The following is a 20,893-nucleotide window of genomic DNA, read 5'->3' as shown; positions in this document are numbered from 1 at the left end:
GCAACCCCCTTGTCCCGCCCCAGGGCTCACCCCAGCTTGTCTCCCTCCAGTGGGGACATCCCTCCTGCTCTTCCTTCCTCCAGCCCCACACCCGAGGCTCCCCTGGCGATGCCCACATCGCTCGCCGAGATGCAGAGCCCCAGTCCCAGGGGGAACCCGGGGCCCGGGAAGGATCCCCCGGGGCTGAGCCTGCTGGAGCGGGTGCTGGCGCTGGACCACTCCATCTACAACCACCTGCACGAGGATGTGAGTGGGGGCAGGGGAGGTCTGGCAGGGTCTGTCTCCTCCACTTGGGGCTGCATAAGTCGGGAACCGTGGCCCTGAGCCCCTGCTGTGACCACTAGCCCACGTGGCCCTCCTCAGTGTGGGCAGGGAACCCAGGCATCTGGGTGCCCAGGGTCAGGCAAGGAGCCCCTCAGGACCGAGAAGGGAACCCAGGTGTCCACCCCCCGCCCCAGCTCCAGCGCCCCGCTAGCCCCATCTGTGACCCCTGCAGTGCCTGAACGTGTCGCAGCTGCTGGTGAACTTTGGCCTGGCCGGGACAGCGCAGATCACCCCCGAGCAGTTTGCGCTGCTGTGCCCAGCGCTGCTCTACCAGATCGACGCCCGCGTCTGCCTGCACCACCGCCCTGCCCCAGCGCCGCCCGTGCCCCAGCCTGCCCTCGGCCCGGGTAAGGCCTGGTTCCAGGGAAACTGAGGCACAAGGAGGGAAGAGGCACCGGGGAAAACTGAGGCACATGGGGGAACAAGGCCCCAGGGAGGGAAACTGAGGCATCGGGGGAGGGGAAACGGGGAAACTGAGGCACGGGGAGGGCAAGGGCAGGGGGAGGGAAACTGAGGCCGGGAGCAGAAACGAGGGAAACTGAGGCACAGGGGGGAGAGGAAAGGGATGGGGAACTGAGGCAGGGGGCAGCCCCTGCCTGGCCCCACCTGCTGCCTCCTGCAGCTCTGGGCTGGGCCGCCCTGGCGGTGACGCTGCTGAGCCTGCCCTCGGCGCTGGCGCTGGCGCTGGTGCGGGTGCTGGGCCGCGCCCTCCTGCACCAGGTCCTGGCCTTCCTGGTGGCACTGGCCGCAGGCACCCTGTGCGGGGACGCCCTGCTGCACCTCTGGCCGCACGTATGTACCCGTTGCCGCGTACCCCAAGGCCCCCCAGAGAGCCCAGGTGTCCGGGCCCGGTCCACCCCAACTTCCAAAAGCCACCCAGGCATCTGGGCCCAGGATCTGCCCCCTGCCCCCAAAAAGGAACCCAGACAGCCCCTCACCTTCAAAGGGGGACCTAGGCGTCTGGGTCCGAACCAGGCCACCCCGCTGACGGGTGCCCCCGCAGGCGCAGGGCCGGGAGCCGGGGACCACGGGGCCGGACGCGGCCATGCTGAAGGGGCTGGCACTGTTGGGCGCCATCTATGCACTCTTCCTGCTGGAGAATGTCCTGGGGCTGCTGCGGCGGGCACGGACCCCGCGGGTAAGAGCCAGGCTGGGGGCTGGGCCGTCCGGGAGGGGTGTGGGGGGGCAGACCCTGCTCACTGCTGCCCCTCTCTGCGCAGAGGGCAGCCGCAGATGCTGAGGACAGCGGCACTGGCCTGAGCATCCTGGGCCCTGCGCCAGGTGAGCCACATCCCTGCCTTGCACGAGGGCCGCGTACCAGTCACCATTGCCCCACACGAGGGCCCTGTGCCAATTGCTACCTACCTTGCACAAGGCTGTGCGCTGGTCACTGCTGTCTCATACATGGGCCATGTGCCAGCACCCCCCCGCCTCACACACAAGCTGTGCACCACCCATGTCGCATGAGGGCCATGCATCAGTCCCCACCTACCTTGCACGAGGGCCATGCAATGGTCACTGCTGTCTCACACAAAGGCCATGCACTGATCACCATCACTTCGCACAAGCGCCATGTGCCAATCCCCACCTGGTCATCACTATCTCACAAGAGGGCCATGCGCCAGTCACCCTCGCCTCACATTGAGGGCCATGTGCCACCTGCCTCACGCAAGGGCCATGCACCAGTCCCCATCTACCTTGCATGAGGGCTGTGCGCTGGTCACCACTGTCTCACACGAGGACTGTGTGCCAGCCTCGCCTTGCATGTCTGGTCTGGACAGTAGTGTGATGTCCCTTGGCCCAGCCCCCCCATACCCCCATGGCCAATTCATTCCCCCTTCCCCATTAACTACCACCACTAATGAGCCCCGACCCTTCCCTTTCAGGTCCCCCCAACGAGGCCCAGCACCTGGCGGCCCCAGAGTGGGGGGACGGGGAGGACAGAGCCGAACGCAGGGCGGGAAGCCTAGACAGCCACACCGGGCATGGGCACTCGCATGGCACCAGCGTGGCCGACATGGCCTGGATGGTGATACTGGGGGACGGGATCCACAACCTGACTGACGGGTTGGCCATTGGTGAGGCGGGGGGAACTGGGGCACAGAGGAGGGAAACTGAGGCATGGAAGTGAGGAACTGAGACATGGGGAGGAACTGAGGCACAGAGGGGGAAACTGAGGCATGGGGGGGGACTGAGGCGGGGGAGACAAGGCCCCGGGCTGGCACCAAGCGTGCGGGTCCTGGCAGGTGCAGCCTTTGCGGAGGGGCCGTCCGGGGGGCTGAGCACGGCCTTGGCTGTCTTCTGCCACGAGCTGCCGCACGAGCTGGGCGACATGGCGCTGCTGCTGGGTGCTGGCCTGCGTCCCCGTGCCGTGCTCCTGGCCAACCTGCTCTCGGCCCTGCTGGCCTACGTGGGCATGGCCATTGGTGTCCTCGCCAGCCACACTGCCTGGCCGCTGGGGCCCTGGATCTTTGCTGCCACGGCCGGTGTCTTCCTCTATGTGGCCCTTGTGGACATGGTGAGTCCATGTCGTGTAAGGGGGTGCGTGTGAACTTCCCCCCTGCCCGGGGAGAAACTGAGGCACGGGGGATGGGGCCAATGAAGAACATAGAGGGGGACACTGAGGCAAGGGCGGGGTGGGGGAGAAACTGAGGAACAGGGAGGAGGACACTGAGGCATGGTGGGGAGAAACTCAGGCACGAGAGAGGAACTGAGACATAGGGGAGAAGCAGGCACAGGGAGGGGAAAACTGAGGGATGGGAGACTGAGGCGGGGGAACTTGAAGTGTAAGGGGGGGAGAAACTGAGGTACAAGAGAGGGAAACTGAGGCACAGGGGGAAACTGAGGCCTGGGGAGGGGGAAACTGAGGTAGGGCCCTGGGGAGAAGCCGGGCTGGGTGCTGAGGCACCCACCCAGCCTTATACCCCATGGCGCTGAGCCCTGCTCTCCCCACAGCTGCCCCAGATGCTGCTGCACAGCACAGGTGCAGGCAGGTGGCGGGCGGACGCCGGACGCTGCTTCGTGCTCCAAGCCCTTGGCTTCCTCCTGGGCGGGGGGCTCATGCTCACCATCGCGCTCTTCGAGGAGCAGCTCAGCTTTCCCCTGGAGTCCTGATGCCCCCGGCCCCCTGGCCCCAGGACGGGCCAGATGCAGCCCCGTGGCCTGGACAGCACTGCATGGCTCCGGACCCCTGGGCTCTCTCCAGCAGTGCTGGGGGTGGGGGGGCTTGGTCTGATGGGTGCCTGAGAGGGTCCCCAGACCCAGCAGGGGAGCCGTGGACACGGGGCCAGGGCTCCCGGCTGCAGAGGAGATGGATGGATGGCAAAGACCCTGGCCCAGGATGGACATGCAGGGTGGGTGGGGGGCCCAGACCCCCACCGGGGCAGGGAAAAGTGGAAGCCATTGAATAAAGGTCATTAATGCCAAGCCATGATGATGCTAGGACTTGGGTGCAGCCAGACCCGGGGGGGTGGGGCAGAGGTCGTGCACACAGCGCTGTGCCTGAGCCAGTGCTACGTGCACATGTGTGTGCACAGGTGTAACTCAAGAGGGGGCTGGGGCTGGGCCCAAGCCAGGGCTACAGAAGTGTGCACAGACATGGAGACACGTGGGCACAGGTGCAACAAAAGTAGAAGCTATGGCTAAGCCAACGCTCGCATGCACATGTGCGTGCGTGCGCACACGCGCGCACACACACACACACACACACACACACACACACACACACACCTCAAGCAGGGGGCTGAGCCCAAGCCAGGGCTGCACATGTACTCGCACATGCAAAGGTAGAATTCAAATAGGAGCTGTCTAAGCCAATGCTTGTATGCACATGCACACACACATGGACACATGCACATGTGCACAGGTACAACTCAAGTAGAGGCTGTGCCCCAGCCAGTGCTACGCATGCACTAACAGGTGTAACTAAGTGGGGGCTGTGCCTATCCCAGTACTACATGCATACACAAACATGCATAGACATGCTGGTGCAACGAGCCACCACTACAAACATACATGTATCTACACACACATACAAGGTCACACACATGCACATGCACAGATGGGCACAGACATGTGCTGATGCAACTCAAATAGAAGACTCTGCCCAAGCCAGTCCTACAAACATACACGTGTACATGCACACACACAAATGTGGATGTATGGACACACGTGCTGGTGCAACTTAAGTAGAGACTCTGACAAAGCCAGTCCAGTGCTCCATGCCTACATGTCCACTTGCACACATGTGCACATGCACAGATACAATGCAAACAGGGGCCGTGACAAAGCCAACGCTGTCCCCCTCCCCCCGATGCCCTCCTAGGGGCACATGGGGGGCACCTCCCTTGTGGCACAGAGCTGGGCAGGGGAGTCCATCCACCAGCCAGGACCACCCAGCCCCCCTACCCTCCCCAAGGCCTCCCATGTCCTGGGCCTTGCACGAGATGCCAGAGCCCCAAATGCACCCGGGCCAGAGATGTGCGGAGACCAGAGGAGGTTTCCATGCATTCGCTTTATTGTTTTCAAGTGGACGAACAAGAGAGAAGGGCGGAGGGGAGGGGGGGCGCGTAAGGCCGCGGTCCTTGGTCCGTCTTCTCCTCTGCAGCAGGAGGGGGCCGAGCCAGGCTTGGCCCTGTGGGCGCGCACATGTGCATCATGTACAGAGGTGCCCGGGACAGACACGGAGAGCTCGCCGTGGGCGCCTCGGAGGCGCAGCCACCCCCCCCAGACACTGGCTGGACTCCCAATTTCCTCCGAGGACTGTCAGGCTGTGACCCTGGAGCAGGCTTTCCATGTCCACCTCCCCACAAAGCCTCTGACCTCTCCCCCCCAAAACAGGGTAGGTTCCAGCTCCATTGGGTGGGAAAGGCCAGGTTGGACCCAGCGCGGCCACCCCATCCCAGGAGACAAAAACAGGGAGAGCGCGAACTGCGCAGTGGGACTGGGGCAGGGGCTGCCGGCAGGCCGGGGTCTGGTCTCCTTTGGTTTCTTATTGAAGGCAGAGGTGAGAGCTAGGGGTGCAGCGTGAGTGGGAAGAGGGGGCTCCAATCACTGCCTGGGGGGCATCACCACGTCCCCCCCCTCGCTGGTCCCTGCAGCTGCGGCCTTCAGTGGACGTGGGGGACTAATCTAGAGGGGTTGTTAGTGGGATTTTGAACTGGAAATTCAGTCTTTTTTGGCTGGGGAGGTGGGGGTGTATCCCTGCTCTCCACCCCCAGCCCCTTCCCTTGCCCTGCCCAAGCCAAAAAAAGCCAAACTCAGCGCTAACAACCTTGACCCCATAGAGACATGGAGAAAGCAGCCAATTAGGGCCCCTTTGAGCCCATGGGAGCTGGTCACCGGGTGCCCGCTCGGTCCCGGACAAAGGGGGGTGAGGGCAGGATACATCCAAAGGAAGAGAAAAAAGAACACCGCCCGTTTCCTGGGAGCAGAGACGCCTGCTCCGGCCTCAGCTCCGGGGATGGGGGGTGATTCATGATCACATAAGGTTGCGGCGTCCCCGGGTGGGTACATTCAGTGTTTGTCAGCAGTTCTATGGCTCAGGCGGGCCGCGGCCCGGTTCCTCGCTATGGCAGTGCAAATACACCTGGGAACTGAAATGTATTTGTGCTGTGGGGTTTGAGGGAGAGGGGGTGGTCGTTTTTTTTTTTTTTGTCTTTTTTTTTTGCTTATTTCCTTCTTTTTTCCACCCAACTTCCCTTGCTTCTTCCTTCCCTAGACAGACTTGGAAAAAATAAAATCAAAGCTGGAAAGACGCCCCGTGCCCCCCCCCAACAGGGGCTTCTCTCCCTCCCCCCCAACAGTGCCACGGTTGGCCCCACTATGGGGAACCCAGGCTTTCGTGCTTGAAGAAAAGTGCTTATTATTTGAAGCAAGTGCTTTGGACAGGGGGGCAGAGATGCTTCCTTACGGGGGGGCAGATCTGGCACCCGAGGGGGGAATTCAGATGGAAACATGGTGGCATGGAAGTAGGAGGGGAGCCTGAATGATGCCCCCCAGAGCCAAATAGAGCGGGAAGCAGGAATGGTCCAACTTTGGCATCGAGGTCCATGTACAGGAAGCTTAGTAGACCCACCCCCCCATCCCGCCACACGTCTAGGAGCTGCTGTGTATGGGGGGGGGGCACAAAAGATGGGGGGAGGAGCAGGGGTTTCCCTTCAGCCCTCGTCGCGACACGCCCGGGAAACCAGCGCAAGTCTCGTGTCGCGAAAGAACGCGTCGTTACTGAACACGCGGGTCGTTACCGAAATGGCCAAGTGGTGCCAACAAAGTGGAGGGGGAATGCTACAGCGCTACAGGAGAACAAGACTGGGCCCCTTTCCCCACCCCCCAGGGCCACAAATGTGCTGCTGAAGTGTGGTGCCGCTCCCCTATTATTATCATCATCACCATTATTATTTAAAATGAAAAGAAAGAGGCACGGGTGGGGGGGAACTGGCCGTGAGCAGGAAGAAGTGACGCCGCAGAGGGGGAAATGCTGAAGCCCTTAGAGAGATCGCGCTGATTGTCTCGGCGTCGGGCGGGAGGGGGGTTGGGGGGCAGCGCAGGGAAGGACAGGGGATGCAAGGACACAGTGGGGTCACCTGCTCATCGCTGAAATGGTTCTGGGACTGCCCCCCCAACTGTGGTAGCAATGGGAGGGTGCAATTAAAATCCTAACCGCAGGATAAATTGATGTGCATGCATGTGCATGCCTGCTCCTGCCATGTGCGTGCCCACGGGAACCCCTCCCCTTGGAGGCGCCGGGTCATTGCTGACAGCGCTAGGCGCTTGCCCTGCTAGTCCCTGCGCCCTGGTGCCACTGGGAAGAGGTGGAGCCCAAGGGAGACCAGCTTCCTCGAGCCAGGCAGCACCCTGGGGGCAGTGGGGTCCCTGGGGAGATGCGAGGCAGCTCCCATCCCCTCTCCATGCCCCAGGCAGTGGGGAAGGGGCAGGCGGTGCCCCCAGTGCAGCGCGGCCACACATGGCAGCCATGTAAACAAGTGGGTCCAGGTTTGCCATCTCCCTCGGGGCAATACTGAACGGCCGGGGCTGGAGACGGGAGGGAAAGGGGGGCTTCAAGTCTGGCACACGGCCACGGTGAGGTATTCACTGCAGGGAGGTAACACTGGCTGGGAACCGGGCAAGCGGTTCCCCGGAGCCCCGTCGCGGGGACGGGGGAGACCATGGCTGGGTCTTAGGTGCCTGGTGTGGGGAGACTGGCATCCGCAGCTGGAAAGGAGACCTCTCCCCAGGGCACCCGCCACCCACATGGGGGTTTCGTGGAAGTGCCTCGAGGGATACAGGCCGGCTGGGCCATGGGGCCTCTTGCCTGCTCCTAAGCGCCACGGGTCAGTTCCTGAAGTGCTTTGCTGGGAGCCGGAGCCCCATGGTGCTCTTAAGGGATGTGGGGGGGTGTTGGGGTAGAAAGAAGAAAGAAAGACAAGCAGGTCGTGCCCCGCAACTCCCATGTCTCCTGCCCCTGGGGTCCGACCGCAGTGGGATGGAAGGATGAGGCCAAGATGGGAACGTCGTATTTGGTTTGAAGAGTTTGGCTTTGGTTAACAGAAAGAAACAGTGCAATAGGAGCCCCACCCCCCCAGGCAGCAGGGGGGAGAGGGGAAGGGACAATGCCCTGGCCCCCGGACCACATGAGCCTCAGCCCCAGAGGACAAGACATAGGATGGCCCTAGTCTGACCGGGCGGGGCGACCACAGGATGGGGGGGTGGGGAAGGGGGGGAGGGGCGTTACTGGCTGCACACAGAGGGGCAGCACCAGCCACACATGGGGCCGTGGTCATTTGGCAAAAGAGACGCCCCCTCCTTCCACACCCAGCCCTTTGCTTTGCTCATGCTCCCCAGCCCCTTCCCCGCACTCCCCAACAGCTGCCAAAGCAAGAAGGATGGAGGGGGAGGATGGGGGCATCGGATGCCCCCCCAGCAGCCTGCTCTGATCGCTACGTCCGGGTCTTTGGCTTGGAGCAGGCTGGTGGAGGCAGGGGGTGGCCTTGGTTTCTACCCGCGATGCCTTTACAGTAACTCGGAAACAAACCCCCCAGCAGCCCTCACACGTCCCCCGTCAGCTATGCCACGGCCCCCTTCCCACATGCCCCGGGCTGGAGCAGGGACCCCAACTAGGTCTCAACTTCCAGAAAATTCACCTCCTTGAGGGTTTTTTTTTTGCTTGTGTTCAGGCAAATTCTCAATAAAGGAAAAGCAACGCTGCCGGGGGAAAGTTGGGGGCAGGCATGCAGCACTGGGGTGGGGCTGGGGCCTTGTGTCCCGGGGCCTAGAAGGTAGGAAGAGGGGGAAAGAGGTAAGGGGGACCCTAAAGTGCCTGCACGAGGAAGGCAGCTCCAGCAGCACATGCGGGCATGGACCACGGCGCCCATGTTGCATCCGGGTGTGTGGGGTGCCAGCCACGGGGGGGGCAGGCGCGCAGCCCAGGTACAGTAGTTCCAATTCAAGTGTCAGCAGGGGGCCGCGGGGACGGGCATGACGACAACACGCACGGGGGCCGCAGCACTGACCGGTGCCCGCCGCCACGGTCCCTCGTTTGTCAGCAATTCCCCCCCACTCCCCTTCCCAATCCCCCCTCGGGGGTCCGAGCTCCCGCTGTGGGGCAGCCGTGGGGGTTGGCAGAGCAGCCCCAGGGCAGAGGGGAAGTTTTTTGTGGTCCACAAATCAAGTGAAGTTTAAGGCGAATGGCTCCCCGTGAGAGCAAGCAGGGCCCTGCACGTGGGGGGGGGGGGGCCTGGCTGGCACCGACCACGCTCGTGCCGCCCTGCCAAGAGAAGCCGTTAGTACAGGCGGGGGCACGAGGCGGGGGCAGAGCCAGGCGGCTGCCGGTGGGCGAGGGAGGTGCACAGCGGAAGCGGGGAGCCCCGGGTGGCTGCAGGGTGGGGCCTGGCCCAGGCTTGTTCTCCTTCAAAGTGCCCTAGACGCAGAGAGGCTCTAAATAAATAGGAGAAGAGAGGGGGTCACCGTGGGGCGCGCTACTCTGAGTAGCAGCCGTCCAGGCCGATGGCACCATGCCGGTCCTTGGTGTAGGGGCAGGAGGCGCCGTTGGGCAGGGCGCCGCAGGCTGCTGTCTTGGCTGCGATGCTGCAGTTCTTAAGGAGGTTGAAGCTGAAGGGGCTGATGGCGTCTTTCGGGGGGAAAGGCTTCATGGTGGAGAGGATCAGTGCCAGGCAGTCCGCCACGTCCTTGTTGGGGGCGCAGGCCAGTGCCGGGGTGTGACCTGCGGGGGCGAGGAGCAGGCATCTGTCAGGCCGTGGAGGGGCACTCTGCTGCACATGCTTGCATGTGCCTGCCCCTAGGCACGCACACACATGGAGGTATGCACATGTTGGCATGCACGCACACACATACACATGTTCACGCACACATACGCACACACACACACAGGCAAGTTTATACACACGCACGTGGCAGGGGGTCGGACTTGATGATCTGCTCAGGCCCCTTCTGACCCTACCAAGTATGAAACTATGAAACATGCACACAAGGACGCGCACACAGCTGTGCTCACCACCTCTCCCCCACCCCAATAAACTGCACCAAGTCACTGCTTTCCCTGCTGGGCCAGAGGCAGTGGGTGCCCAGTGCTCACACAGCTCCCAGGCCTGGGCAGGGCCCCCCAGGACCCACCGTGCACAAGTAAGGGAAGACAAGCGTCCCACACACCAGGCACAACATGGCCCAGGTGCAGCATGAGGACGCGACACTGGTGATGCAGGAGGTCCATGAGCACCAGTCACGCTCTGGTAGATCCCCCCGACCCCCCTGCCCCCCAGCCAGGACCACACACCTTCTTCATCCACCGCCAGCACTGTTGCGCCGCGGCTGAGCAGGGCCTGGACGACGGAGGCCAGTCCGTTCCGCGCTGCGATGTGGAGAGGCCTGTGTGCGGCAGGGCAAGTCAGCCCCCCTGGCCCGCGAGCCGCTCTGCAGCCTCCCGCCCATTTCCCCAGTCAGCTTAGCCAGCCCCAGCTGCCCCCAAACGTCAAGGCCTCGGTGCAGGTGGCTTCTACCAGAGCACTTAGCTCAGCTGGGGGAGAAAGGGCTTCTCCAGCAGGGGGAACAGGGAAGGCTGAGAGCCATGAGAACTCATTGCATGTGTGGCCCACGGGCAGGCCCCTGCACCTGGGTGCTCACTGCGCTGATACTCACATCTGCAGAGCACTGTTAGTTGCATTGATAAGGCCAAGGTCTTGGGTTTCCCCCAGGAGCAACAAGGCACACTTTTCATGACCCTGGGAACAGAAGCAGCTTGTTAATGGGGGCGGGGAGGGGGGCAGCGACGTTCCTGGGGCTGTTCTCTCCCTGAGCAGCCAGGCCGAGGAGCAGCCGAGGCTGCGTTCTGCCGGGTTCAAGCTCACTTGCCCTGGGGGCCCTAGCCGCCATCCCATTGTGCCAGGTCAATCCCACCAAGTGGTCGCAGGGCCAGTCCATGTCCTCCGTGTTCCCGGGAAGCCATGGGGGCAGGGCCACGTGCCCACGGCCAGAAACATGCCGTACCTTACTGCAGGCCAGGTGAAGAGCTGTGTTCCTGTTGACATCCAGCACGGTGATATCTGCTTTCGCTCTGTACAGCAAGAACTCTGCAACCGAGAGACAAGCACCATCAGGACCCCGCACCCATCACCGATGGGCTTGGGACAGCCGACGCGCAGCAGGGGCTGGGGGAACAGGCTGGGGACCCGGCATGGGCTCCAGCCATATGGGTGGGCCACGGCCCCTTGCCAGGCCTGACCTCCCCTGCCCCGGCAGAGTAAATGCTCAGAAGCTCACACGACCAGTATGGTGCCCAGGGCGGGCAGGCGGCCTCACGCACCTACAGCTGCAGTGTGCCCGTTCTCAGCAGCCATCATGAGGGGCGTCCTCCCCAGCTGGTCAGCCGCGTCCACCTCAGCCTGGTGGCGCAACAGCAGCTGTAAACCGTGGATGTTGTCTGCGAAGGCAGCAGCGTGAAGGGGGGTCCTGCAGGGAGACAGGCAGGCATCAGGTGGCATGTCCCCTGCCAGGCCTGGGTACCTGGTACATCACAGGGGGAAGTGGGGCTGCACTCACCTTCCTTTGGCATCTCTGCTATTAACAATCTTGGCACCCAATGCTTCCACCAGCATCTCAGCAGTGCCATCCTGGTTGTTAATTCTGCAGTGGGGACAAGCCGAGGGGCAGAGCTGATCGGGGCTGAGGCTGCTCGGTGCCAGGGCCCTGTGGGAAGGTGTTGGGGGAGCAGCAAGGAGCCCACCCACTCCATGTCTGTCGCCCCCGTCCCCCTCCCAAAGCAACATGGCAGGATGAGATGCCTGCAGTGACAGAGACCGGCTCCGTGACTCCATCCCCCCGCTCCACAAAGCCTGGCTCAGGCCTGGCCTCCTGGTGAGGGCAATCGCAGCCTTGCACCTAGGAGATGGCTCCCACAGGGGATGCAGCACAGGCTGCGCGGCTCTGTGGCCCCCTCCACCAGCCCACAGTGAAATAGGAGCACTGGAGGGCAGGGCATACGCCAGGAGACCCTGAACCCACCCGGCTGGCCCCAGTGGCACCAACTTACACTGCACAGTGCAATGGAGTGAAGGGGTTTCCTTCCAGGTACGCAAACGGGTTGTGTTCAAGTAACAGTTCCAGACAATCTTCGTGCCCTGTAGAGACGTGGGAGAAGCAGGTCAGGGCTCGCAGGCTGGGACTACACCGGCCCTGGTGGGATTCCCTCTCAACCCCGTGACCCCTAGGGGAGCCAGGCATGCAGGGGATGCTGTGCTATGGCCCAGTGTGCAGGGCACAGGCAGACACAGCCCCGCTCAATCCTGACCAACTGGGGGAGCACTCCACCACACCCGGGGTCTTAGCCAAAGCTGCCAGGCTGGGGGCAAGGCTGATGGCAGGGACAGGGGGTCCTCACCGCTGTACGAAGCCCAGTGCATGGGGGAGTAGCCGCTGTAGTCCACCACAGAGTCCAGCGGGTCAGTAGAGAGTGCGGCCTGCAGCAGGGTGCGCAGCACATCGGGGTGGCCGCAGGCCGAGGCCAAGTGCAGGGGTGTACGCCCCTTGAAGTCCCGGCACAGGACGAAGGCGTCATGGTCCAGCAGCGCCGCCAGGCAGTCCTCGCACCCTGTCACCGCCTACGTGGATACCAGGCTGCCATGAGGGGGGCCGCGCTGCCAGGACGGACTCCCCCACCCACCATGTCCTCCCCCGGACAGGGAACGTGGCCTGCCCTGGGTGCATGTTCACAGGGACAGCAAAATCCCCCTCCCACCTCCAGCCCCTCCTCTCCCCCTCAGTGGCCACAAAGTCCCCCAGCCCACGGCTCTGCTCACCCCACGATGCAGAGCTGTCCTGCCCCGCTTGTCAGCAGCATCAGCCGTGGACCCCTTCTCCAGCAGGAGGTGGACGCAGTCAACGTGGCCATTCATGATGGCCAGCATCAGCGGGGTTCTGCGGGGGTGGGACCAGTTTCGCAGGACTCCTGGGTTTGGCCCCAGCCCTATCCAGCAGCTGCAGCAGGGGGATGTGGAGGGACAGCCTCGCCCTTTCCCTCCTCATGGCCTGTGGGCTGCACACATGCCCCAAGACAACACGGCCTCCCCCCTCAGAGCCCCCCGGGGAACTCACTGGCCATGGATGTCCATGACGTCGGCGATGTCAGCCCGCTCCCCGCTGTCAATCAGGAGGTGCAGGGAATCCGTGTTCCCGTTGGCAGCTGGGGGGCATGAGGGGAATTAGGGATGCACAGCAGGGTCCCCTGCCCATCCTGGAAAGGGCATGTGGCCACCTCCCGTCCTGAGCCAGTCGGTCCCCTCCTAGTCCAGGCAGAAGGGCTGTCCCCACAGCAGGGGAGGCAGAAGGAGGCCACCCCCAGCCCCTCACCTGCAGCATGGAGAGGCGTCCACTTGCGCTTGCGCTCCTTGACCAGGGCAGAGGCGCCGTGACTGGTGAGCACCTCCACGCAGTCCGTGGAGCCGTGCTCCGTGGCGAGGTACAGCGCCGTGCGTCCCTTGTGGTCCCGCACATCCAGGTTCACCAGGGTCTCGGCGAGGGTCTTCAGGGCTTCACAGTGACCGTTATAGGCCTGGAGGTGACATGGTCCCTTACAGAAACGTGGCCCTGCCAGCTCCCAGACCTACCCCCACATGCACCAGCCAATGAACCCCTGGGTGCCTGCCCTGGGAAGTCCCCGCACCGAAGCTGCTAATGCCATGACCACCCCAGAGGGGCTGGGGAATGTCCCCATGGGCCTCCAGGGCAGCTGGAGAGTCCCTAGAGGGGAAGTGAGCCCTGCCCTCCACATCCTGCACCATCTCCTTCCCTGCAGCCGCACACCTGTGCTCAGGTAGGTGCCAGAGCCACCACTCACAGCCACAGCAAATGCCCAGTGCCAGCCACAAGGCCCAGCCCGGCCGCTCCGCACGGTACTACTCACAGCTAAGTGCAAAGGGCTGACTGGAATGGTGCTTTCCACGTCCTCCAGGCAGTTGAAAGACATTTCCAGGAGCTGCAACAAGAAACAGGAAACCCTTGAGACCATGGGACTCTCGAGACCCAAGAGCTCCAGGGCAACCCCAAGGGCATGGTCCTTGACCCACTCCCCTGCTAGCTCAGGGTTGCGGCCTGTCTAGGCCCTATTGTATCTGCCAGGGAAGCCGTAGACTTCTGCACAGAGCCTCACCAGATCTGCCCTCCTCCCCCAGCCCCATGTGGGCACCCTGCAGCACTCAGGAGCTGCACATCACCCCCTCAGGAGGCTCCTATCTGACCCCCATGTCCCAGCCAGCTGAGGCAGGGCAACCCACTCACCAACTCGAGGTTCTGCCGGTTGCCATAGGCAGCAGCGTAGTGGACTGCGGTATATCCCTGCTTGTCCCGGAGAGAGGGGTCAGCACCATTGTCCAGCAGGAACTCAAGACAGCTGCAGGGACCGGATGAGGGGGGTCACAGCTGGCCCGGGGCCAGACCCCACCGGCAGGCCAGGAACAAGGAGCACCCACAAGACTGGGACCTGCTTCCTGGATGGATTCATGCCAGGGGCACGCAGATCCCAAATGCCCAGGGAAGGGTCCGGGGGGTCTGGAGAGAAGCTGGCTCAGGGGTTACTCACAAGAACGCCTCCTTCAGCCTGGACTCCTTGAGCGGCTCCTCATCGGTGTCGTGGCTGTTTCCTGAATGAGTCTCAGCTCTGGAAGGATGGAAGCTGGTGTCAGTCCCCGAAACGGAGGGAACAAGGGGGTTGTGGGGAGGAAGGGGGACAGGCCCTGGTGCCTTTCTACCTCCTGTACGTGTCTGAAGCAGCAGCATAGTGCAGGGGGGTGCAGCCTTTGCAGTCGGCCTCGTTAATACTGGCTCCAGCGGTGACCAGTGTCACCGTACACTGGTAGCTGCCGTTGGCGGCTGCGTAGTGCAATGGAGTCCTGGGAGGAGATGCAAGGTCAGGGCGCCAGCGGCCACATGGCCCCAATCTGGGCACAGCACTGATGCACGTCTCCCCAGTGTCAGGAGCGCCCATAGAGCAGGGGGCCAGGGGGACGTGGGCTCAGGGGATCCAGAAGGGCCCTGGAGACACCACTGGTTTCCCCAGCCCATGCCCCAGAGACCACCGTAGTGCTGGGAAAAGCCCATGGCACCTGCCAGCACCCATGATTATGTTGGGGGTGGGTTGGTCCCTGCCCTTGAAGGGCCGTGGTGCCGGAACTCACCTCCCAAATTTATCTCTCCTTCTCAAGTCAGCACCGCTGCTCAACAGCAAGTTAAGACATTCGACATTCCTGCAGGAACGCAGCGGGGAGACCCATGAGCCTGGGCAGGCAGGGCCCTGATGTGCCCGCTCTGAGCCCCCAGCTGTGCCCTCAGACCTGTGGGGCTGGGGCAGGTGATGTAGCCCCCCATAAGTCCCCTTCTGCATGGCTACACAGCCACCCTGCAAGCACCGGGAGCTGTTGATCCCACCCCAGTGCCCATGCACAGTCCCGTAACTGGGTACGTTAAAACAGGCTCGGCCCGCAACACTGGCACAGGAGCCGCGCGGTGGTTTATGCTATGCCCACGATCCAGGACACCTGGGTTCCTTCCCCTCCCTCCGCTAGATCCACAGAGCCTGGAGGCAGGTGGCCCAGCGCCAGGACCTGGGGAGGGCACGGCCACAGGCCCCTGGCTCCCCGCGGTGCCACCCACCCTCCGGAAGCAGCAGCGTGGAGGCAGGTCCTGCCAAGGTTGTCGGGCGTGTTGATGTCAAAGCCGGCAGACAGCACATGCTCATTGCTCAGCGAGGAGACGATGCTGTACAACTGACCTGCAAGCAGGAGAAACTGAGTCAGGCCAGGGCTGCCCTGCCCCGTGACTCCCCCAAACCACTGCCCTAGGCCTGTCCCTCACCTGAGGAAAGTAGCTTGCGACAACAGTCTGAGAATCCAAAGAGAACAGCTAAGTGCAGAGGGAACATGTCGTGGATCCCACGCCTGCCGCAGGGGAGAGCAGGGTCAGGAGGACACTGGAAGGATGAAGGAGGAACAGCCCCCACCCCCTGGCCCTATAATGTTCCCCCCACCATAACCAGCTCCCCCCATCATTAACCCTATGCACGGCAGTGCAACCCCCACCCCAGCCCGAGTTGGAGAGCGGGGTCCCCGCTAGCCTGCTCACCTCGCAGTGTCAGCACCATTCGTCATCAAAGTACTAATTAGCAGCTCGTGGCCGTATCTAGCAGCAACGTGGAGGGGGGTATTGCCGTATTTGTCAGCACAGTCAATCTCGCTGCCTGCAGTAGAGAGCGGTGGCTTACGGGGTGGCCCCAGGAGAAGGGAAAGGGTTGTGGGGGAGGTGGAAGAGTGACGCCGCTGCCCCCAGCAGGGCAGGGACAGCCCCCAGCTCCCTCCTCAAATGTGGGGGAAAAAGACCTGGTACCCTGATGCCAGCTTAGCACTGTGGCATCCAGGGCAGGACAGTCACTGCAGGGCAGCCTGGCTGGATCCTCAAGGTTCCCACCCTGGAGATCCAAGATGCAGGTTCCAGGGACTTCCCCATCCCCGCAGGGAAGCGCTGGGGCCAGGCAGATGGGGCAGGGGCTGCCCAAGCAGTGAGTGCATCATGAGGGAGACTCCAGGGTGCCTGACTCCCCCTGGAGCCAGGCCAGCAGGGGGGAAGTAGAGGGTGGGCAGCCACGTACCGTTCTGAATGAGGATCTGGGAGCGCGTGAATCGGCCATGGATGGCAGCCATGTGCAAGGGGCTCTTCCCTTCCTTACTCTGCAAGCAAAGGAAATAGCAGCTGGGGAGGGCAGGGGGAGGAGATGCGCCCCATCCCGCCCTCGAGGGGTCAGCCATCCTTGTGCCCCCTGGCCACCCACTCCCGCACACCTGGAAGTTGACGTCAGCACCGTTGTTGACAAGCAACTCCAGGCACAGGGCCCCATTGGTGGAGACGGCGGCGAAGTGCAGTGGGGTGAAGCCCTTTTCGTTGGGCTGGTTGACGTTGGCGCCACAGTTCACCAGCTCATTGGCCACGGCATCCTGGCCCATGTAGCAGGCGATGTGAAGTGCAGTGTTCCCAAAGGCGTTCGGCTCGTCGATCTGCAACACAGGCTTGGGGTTGGCTTGGGCTGGGGGGTCGGAAAGAGCCCAAATGCCACCCGGCGTGCCACCCCACAGCCCAACAGCGCTGGGGAATGTGCTCAGGCAGCTCCAGGGACCTGGAGTGTGGTGGAGGTTTAGCACGGAAGTGAAGCAGAGCCCTGGGGTAAAGCAAGTCAGAGCCAAGGCAAGACGACTCCCCCGGCTTTTGGGCAGGGGGATACAGCATCTGCAGAAGCCGCCAGGCAGCAGAGATGGGGGTCCCCACCCCCCTAACATACAGGGGCATCTCAGTGGGATGCCACAGCTCCTGGTAGTGCTCCCGTGCACATGGGCACGGCCAGAGACTGCTTCTCCACGGAGCTCATGTCCCCACCTGCCACCCCCACCCCCCAGCGCAGCCACAGGCCCCACCTCGACACCCAGCCGCAGCAGGTGCTTCACCACCTCGATCTGGCCGCTGGCAGCTGCCGTGTGCAGCAGTGTGTAGCCCTTCTTGTCCTTGCAGGCCACGTCAGCACCACGGGCCACAAGCAGCTTCAGCACCTCCAAGTGGCCTGAGCAGAGAGGAGTGGGGCTGCTAGGAGCTGGGGCTATGGCAGGCACGAGCCCGCACCGCGATCGAGCCACGCAGTGACAGGGCCGCTCATGAGCTCAGGTCCAGCCCACCCAGCAGAGGCCGTGACGGGGAGAGAGCAGGGGAGGACGTACCTAGGAAGGCAGCCCAGTGGATGGGCTGTCGCTCCTTCTTGTCACACGTGCTCAGGTTGGCCCCCTTGTTCAAGAGCAGGTTCACCATCTGCAACAGGGAGATAGGGGTGGGGAACAAAGGACCCAGTCCAGTGTCCAGCCAGGCTACGGTGGCACATCAGGCTCCCCCCCTCCCTGCTGTGCTCAGGGGGCACGTACAGCACCTAGCACGAGGCAGCTGGCCACAAATGGCTGCCTCTGGGGTCCCCCAGATCCAGACACTGCCCCCGGTACTGGAGCAGGGGTGGGCTCACCTCGATGTGACCGCTGTGCACGGCGTGGTGCAGCGCTGTGCGCCCAGTGCGGTCGGCCACGTTGACGCTGCTCAGCAGAGGCGCCAGGGCCTCGGCGCACTTGGTGGCCCGGTTGGCAGCGGCCAGATGCAGCGGCGTCTGCCAGTATTTGTCGCGGGCGTTGACGTCGGCCGAGTGCTTCAGGAGGAGGGTAAGTGCCTTCTGCAGGGAGGGGAGAGGGAGCTGGCATCATCATGTGCCCAAGTCCCACCATGCCCTGCTCCCTGTGGCCTTGGGGCCACGTACTGGGCTGAGCTGGGGAGGGGGCTGCAATGGGGCAAGGCAGGAGCCGTGGAGGAAGCCTGCCTGCTTTTGGACACCCCCTTGCTCCCCACCTCCATCACCCCCACGGGGCCAGAGCCTGGCAGCTGGAGCCTGGGCTTCCTGCCACGAGCATGGAGAAGAGAGGCCAGGCTGTGAGGATGCAAGTCCTGCATTGCAGACTGGGGCAGGGCAACCTGCAGGGTCTCCGCTGGCTTGGGGAAGGCGGGGGGCACCTACCTCGTTGCGGGAAGCCGCGGCGCGGTGCAGCGGCGTGAGCCAAACTGTGTCCTTTGCATTCACGTTAGCACCTGGGGAGGTAGACGGGGGCTGAGCTCTGGGCGGGGGCAAGGGCAACCCAGGGCAGGGTCAGAGCTGAGTCCCAATGTGCCCTGCTCCAATCCCCACCCCAGTGCTGCAGCCTGCCCCCCCACACCTTTGCTCAGGACAGTGCTGGGGCCTGGGAGACCCAGACACCAAGCAGCAGCCTGCCCTACATGCACAGCCCAAGAGACCACATGCCATGATGCCTGGCAGCAGCACCCCTGGGGGGGGGGGGCAGGGTACGGTTAGCAGCCGCCATACCTGACAAGATGAGGAGCTCCACGATGGCAGCATCTCCTACGTAGGCAGCAGCATGCAGTGGCGTTCGCCTTTCTTGGTCCTATGTGGGAGAGACGGGGCTCAACTATAAGGGGGGGACATGGTGCCATCCCTGCCCCACAGCCTCCACTTCCACCCCAGAGGATGGCCCGAGGGAGACGGCCAAGGAGCAGGCCCCCCTCTCAGGGCAGCACACATCAAAGGGTGAGCGTGAGAGCAGAGGGCAGGTCTCCAGCTGCCTCAGTGCCGCAGACCCCCAAGGCGCTGGCCAGATCCCGCTGACAGCCGGGCTTCCTGGACATGCGTGGAGAGTCCCAGGCTGACACACTGACTGCGCCCTTGACCTGAAGCTCTTCACTTCCATGTGGAGAGCAATGCCTCACACCCAGGGCCCAGTCCCTCAGCCCTGCAGGGACGCCATGCGGGATGGGGGCCGCAGCCACCGTGCACGAGGACAATGGTCCGATGGCTTCCCCAAAGAAAGGACACTGGGGAGCCCTCCTGCACTCACCAGGACATTGATGTTTTCCTTCTGGCTCAACAGCGACCGCACCTCCTCGATGTCACGGTTGAAGATGGCTTGGACCAGAGGAGGCTGCAAGGGGCAAGCCGAGCCAGGCATGACCGGGACGTCGGGCTGGCACCGTCTGCTCCCCTCTGCCAGGCTCAGCTCCAGCCTGCACCCCAACGCTCCCACTAATGAGATGCTGCCACCAAACCCCCTTGTCCAGGCTGCTCGCAGCCACTGGAGTGACCCTGGCTCAGGCAACTCTGCTCCACTCCCCAGTTGTACAGTGACAGCGCCCAGGCCTCACTGGGCAGTCACCCTTCAGCCTGTCTGGACCCCCAACAGCACCCAGGAGAACTGACACCGGGGACCCTCCCCACTGGCCCAACAGCGAGGCCAGAGCGCTGGCCTGGCACTGCCAGCCCCGCTCCACACCTGCCAGAGCTCCTGCTCTGCTGTGCGAGCCCTGGCACCCACACACCCATCAGGGCAAGGCTGCGAGCCCACCAGCCCGCGGCCTGGAGAAGGGCCAAGGGATGGGGGACACACAGCCCCTTCCCAGGGAAGGAGACAGGCTCACAGCACCAAGGATGCCCGACGTGGCCCGTCTCAGGCTGGGGGCCCGGGCCTGCCCCTTCCTCCAGCAAGGGAGCAGCAATGGGGCTACCCAAAAATCCCCTGCAGTGCTCCAGCCTAAACCCCGGTCCACTCCAAGGCCAACAGAGGGACACGGGCAAAGTAAATATTTGGCTTCCAGGGACAGTGGCCTGGCCCCTGTGGACAGCAGTGGGAATAGGGGTGATCGGCAGGGAGAGAGCGGCATCAGCAGCTCCTGCCCCCGGAGCCAGAGGCCAGGCCCGGGACTCTGGAGGGAAAGTGCAGGCACACATGGGGCCGGGGGGGGAAGCCCCAGTCATGAGGGACCACAGACAGGTCCTGGGGGCAGCACAGTGCTAGGGGGACCCAGCTCCGCCAGTTGAATCACCTGCCCTCCTGGGGCCAAAGGGGGAGGAAATGGGGATCTGTGCCACTTCACCGGGACAAACCCCTCTCTGGACCAAGAGCTGCCAGACACCAGGCATGGATGTAGGGGTGAGCCCCCCTGCAACACCCCAGCTGAGCGGAGCTGGGGGCATCTCTGGTGGTAAGAAAAGGGGGCCCAGGCCTGGCAACCAAACCCCCTCTCAGCAGGCCAGAATCAGGGCCTGGGCTCCCAGGAGGACCCTGAGAAGAAGGTGGTGGGGGTGGGGAAGACCAGGCAGAGGCACGGGGAGAAGAGTATGAGGGGGCGCTACGAGGGGCTGGGGTGCAGCAAAGGGAGTGCAATGCAAAGGGGTGTGGGGATGCAATGCAAGGGGCGAATGGGGGGGAAGTGCAATGCAAGGGGGCGCAGGAGGAGTAAAGCAAAGGGGGTACAATGCAAGGGGGTGCAGGGCAGAGTGCAGCAAAGGGGTGCAATGCAAGGGGGTTGCAGGGGGAGTAAAGCAAAGGGAGTGCAATGCAAGGGGGCGCAGGGGTGCAATGCAAGGGAGCCCAGGGGTGCAATGCAAGGGAGCCCAGGGGTGCAATGCAAGGGGCACGGGGGGTGCAATGCAAGGGGCACG

General features: G+C 63.3%; 2 protein-coding genes and 1 long non-coding RNA gene across 5 annotated transcripts in view; 2 read left to right on the top strand and 1 right to left on the bottom strand.

Annotated features, from left to right (window-relative positions):
• The window catches only part of SLC39A5 (solute carrier family 39 member 5), a 4,961-nt gene extending 1,206 nt beyond the window's left edge, over positions 1–3,755 (top strand). Inside the window, exons 2-9 of one of the 2 annotated variants that reach the window (XM_019554383.1) lie at positions 84–246; positions 497–671; positions 947–1,116; positions 1,328–1,462; positions 1,545–1,605; positions 2,211–2,402; positions 2,571–2,842; positions 3,280–3,755. In XM_019554383.1, the coding sequence (XP_019409928.1) occupies positions 84–246; positions 497–671; positions 947–1,116; positions 1,328–1,462; positions 1,545–1,605; positions 2,211–2,402; positions 2,571–2,842; positions 3,280–3,438 (1,327 nt within the window). In that variant the 3' untranslated portion in view covers positions 3,439–3,755. Of the gene's footprint in view, positions 1–50; positions 247–496; positions 672–946; positions 1,117–1,327; positions 1,463–1,544; positions 1,606–2,210; positions 2,403–2,570; positions 2,843–3,279 lie in introns of both variants that reach the window. The other variant, XM_019554375.1, reaches the window with a different exon arrangement.
• A 4,721-nt stretch (positions 3,756–8,476) lies between these two features.
• ANKRD52 (ankyrin repeat domain 52) lies at positions 8,477–19,443 on the bottom strand. Of its 2 annotated transcripts, none has more exons than XM_019554300.1 (27): positions 19,293–19,443; positions 18,764–18,842; positions 18,419–18,489; positions 17,879–18,079; positions 17,586–17,673; positions 17,289–17,431; positions 16,662–16,874; positions 16,472–16,550; positions 15,949–16,063; positions 15,682–15,764; positions 15,481–15,598; positions 15,006–15,074; positions 14,580–14,720; positions 14,411–14,488; positions 14,110–14,221; positions 13,736–13,807; positions 13,183–13,384; positions 12,928–13,015; positions 12,633–12,810; positions 12,215–12,434; positions 11,867–11,954; positions 11,377–11,460; positions 11,141–11,286; positions 10,825–10,907; positions 10,477–10,559; positions 10,115–10,206; positions 8,477–9,544 (listed from the first exon to the last, which is right to left on the bottom strand). In XM_019554300.1, exons 1-27 carry the CDS (start codon positions 19,401–19,403, stop codon positions 9,300–9,302), a joined length of 3,282 nt encoding a protein of 1,093 aa, XP_019409845.1. In that variant the 5' UTR covers positions 19,404–19,443; the 3' UTR covers positions 8,477–9,299. The 2 variants fall into 2 exon arrangements, with proteins under 2 accessions (XP_019409845.1, XP_019409851.1); XM_019554306.1 differs by having other exon boundaries at positions 12,633–12,750; positions 19,293–19,442.
• LOC109323027 overlaps positions 15,403–20,893 on the top strand; it is a 19,825-nt gene continuing 14,334 nt past the window's right edge. The window contains exon 1 of the long non-coding RNA XR_002104528.1: positions 15,403–15,413. This is a non-coding gene — a long non-coding RNA (uncharacterized LOC109323027). The remainder of the gene's footprint in view (positions 15,414–20,893) is intronic.

The sequence above is a fragment of the Crocodylus porosus genome, unplaced genomic scaffold (assembly GCF_001723895.1).
Source record: "Crocodylus porosus isolate Cpor-Errol unplaced genomic scaffold, CroPor_comp1, whole genome shotgun sequence".
Classification (NCBI taxonomy): domain Eukaryota; kingdom Metazoa; phylum Chordata; order Crocodylia; family Crocodylidae; genus Crocodylus; species Crocodylus porosus.
This window is presented reverse-complemented; position numbering and strand designations above follow the sequence as displayed.

What these genes read in the sequence shown, in the direction of transcription:
- ANKRD52 (XM_019554300.1), bottom strand. Translation starts at nt 19,403, where the DNA reads ATGCCTGGCTCGGCTTGCCCCTTGCAGCCTCCTCTGGTCCAAGCCATC. An exon ending in CCAGATCCTCATTCAGAACG is followed by an intron (nt 16,064 to 16,471) that starts GTACGTGGCTGC and finishes TCTCTACTGCAG; the next exon opens with GCAGCGAGATTGACTGTGCT. An exon ending in CGGGCACACTGCAGCTGTAG is followed by an intron (nt 10,908 to 11,140) that starts GTGCGTGAGGCC and finishes TCTCGGTTGCAG; the next exon opens with AGTTCTTGCTGTACAGAGCG.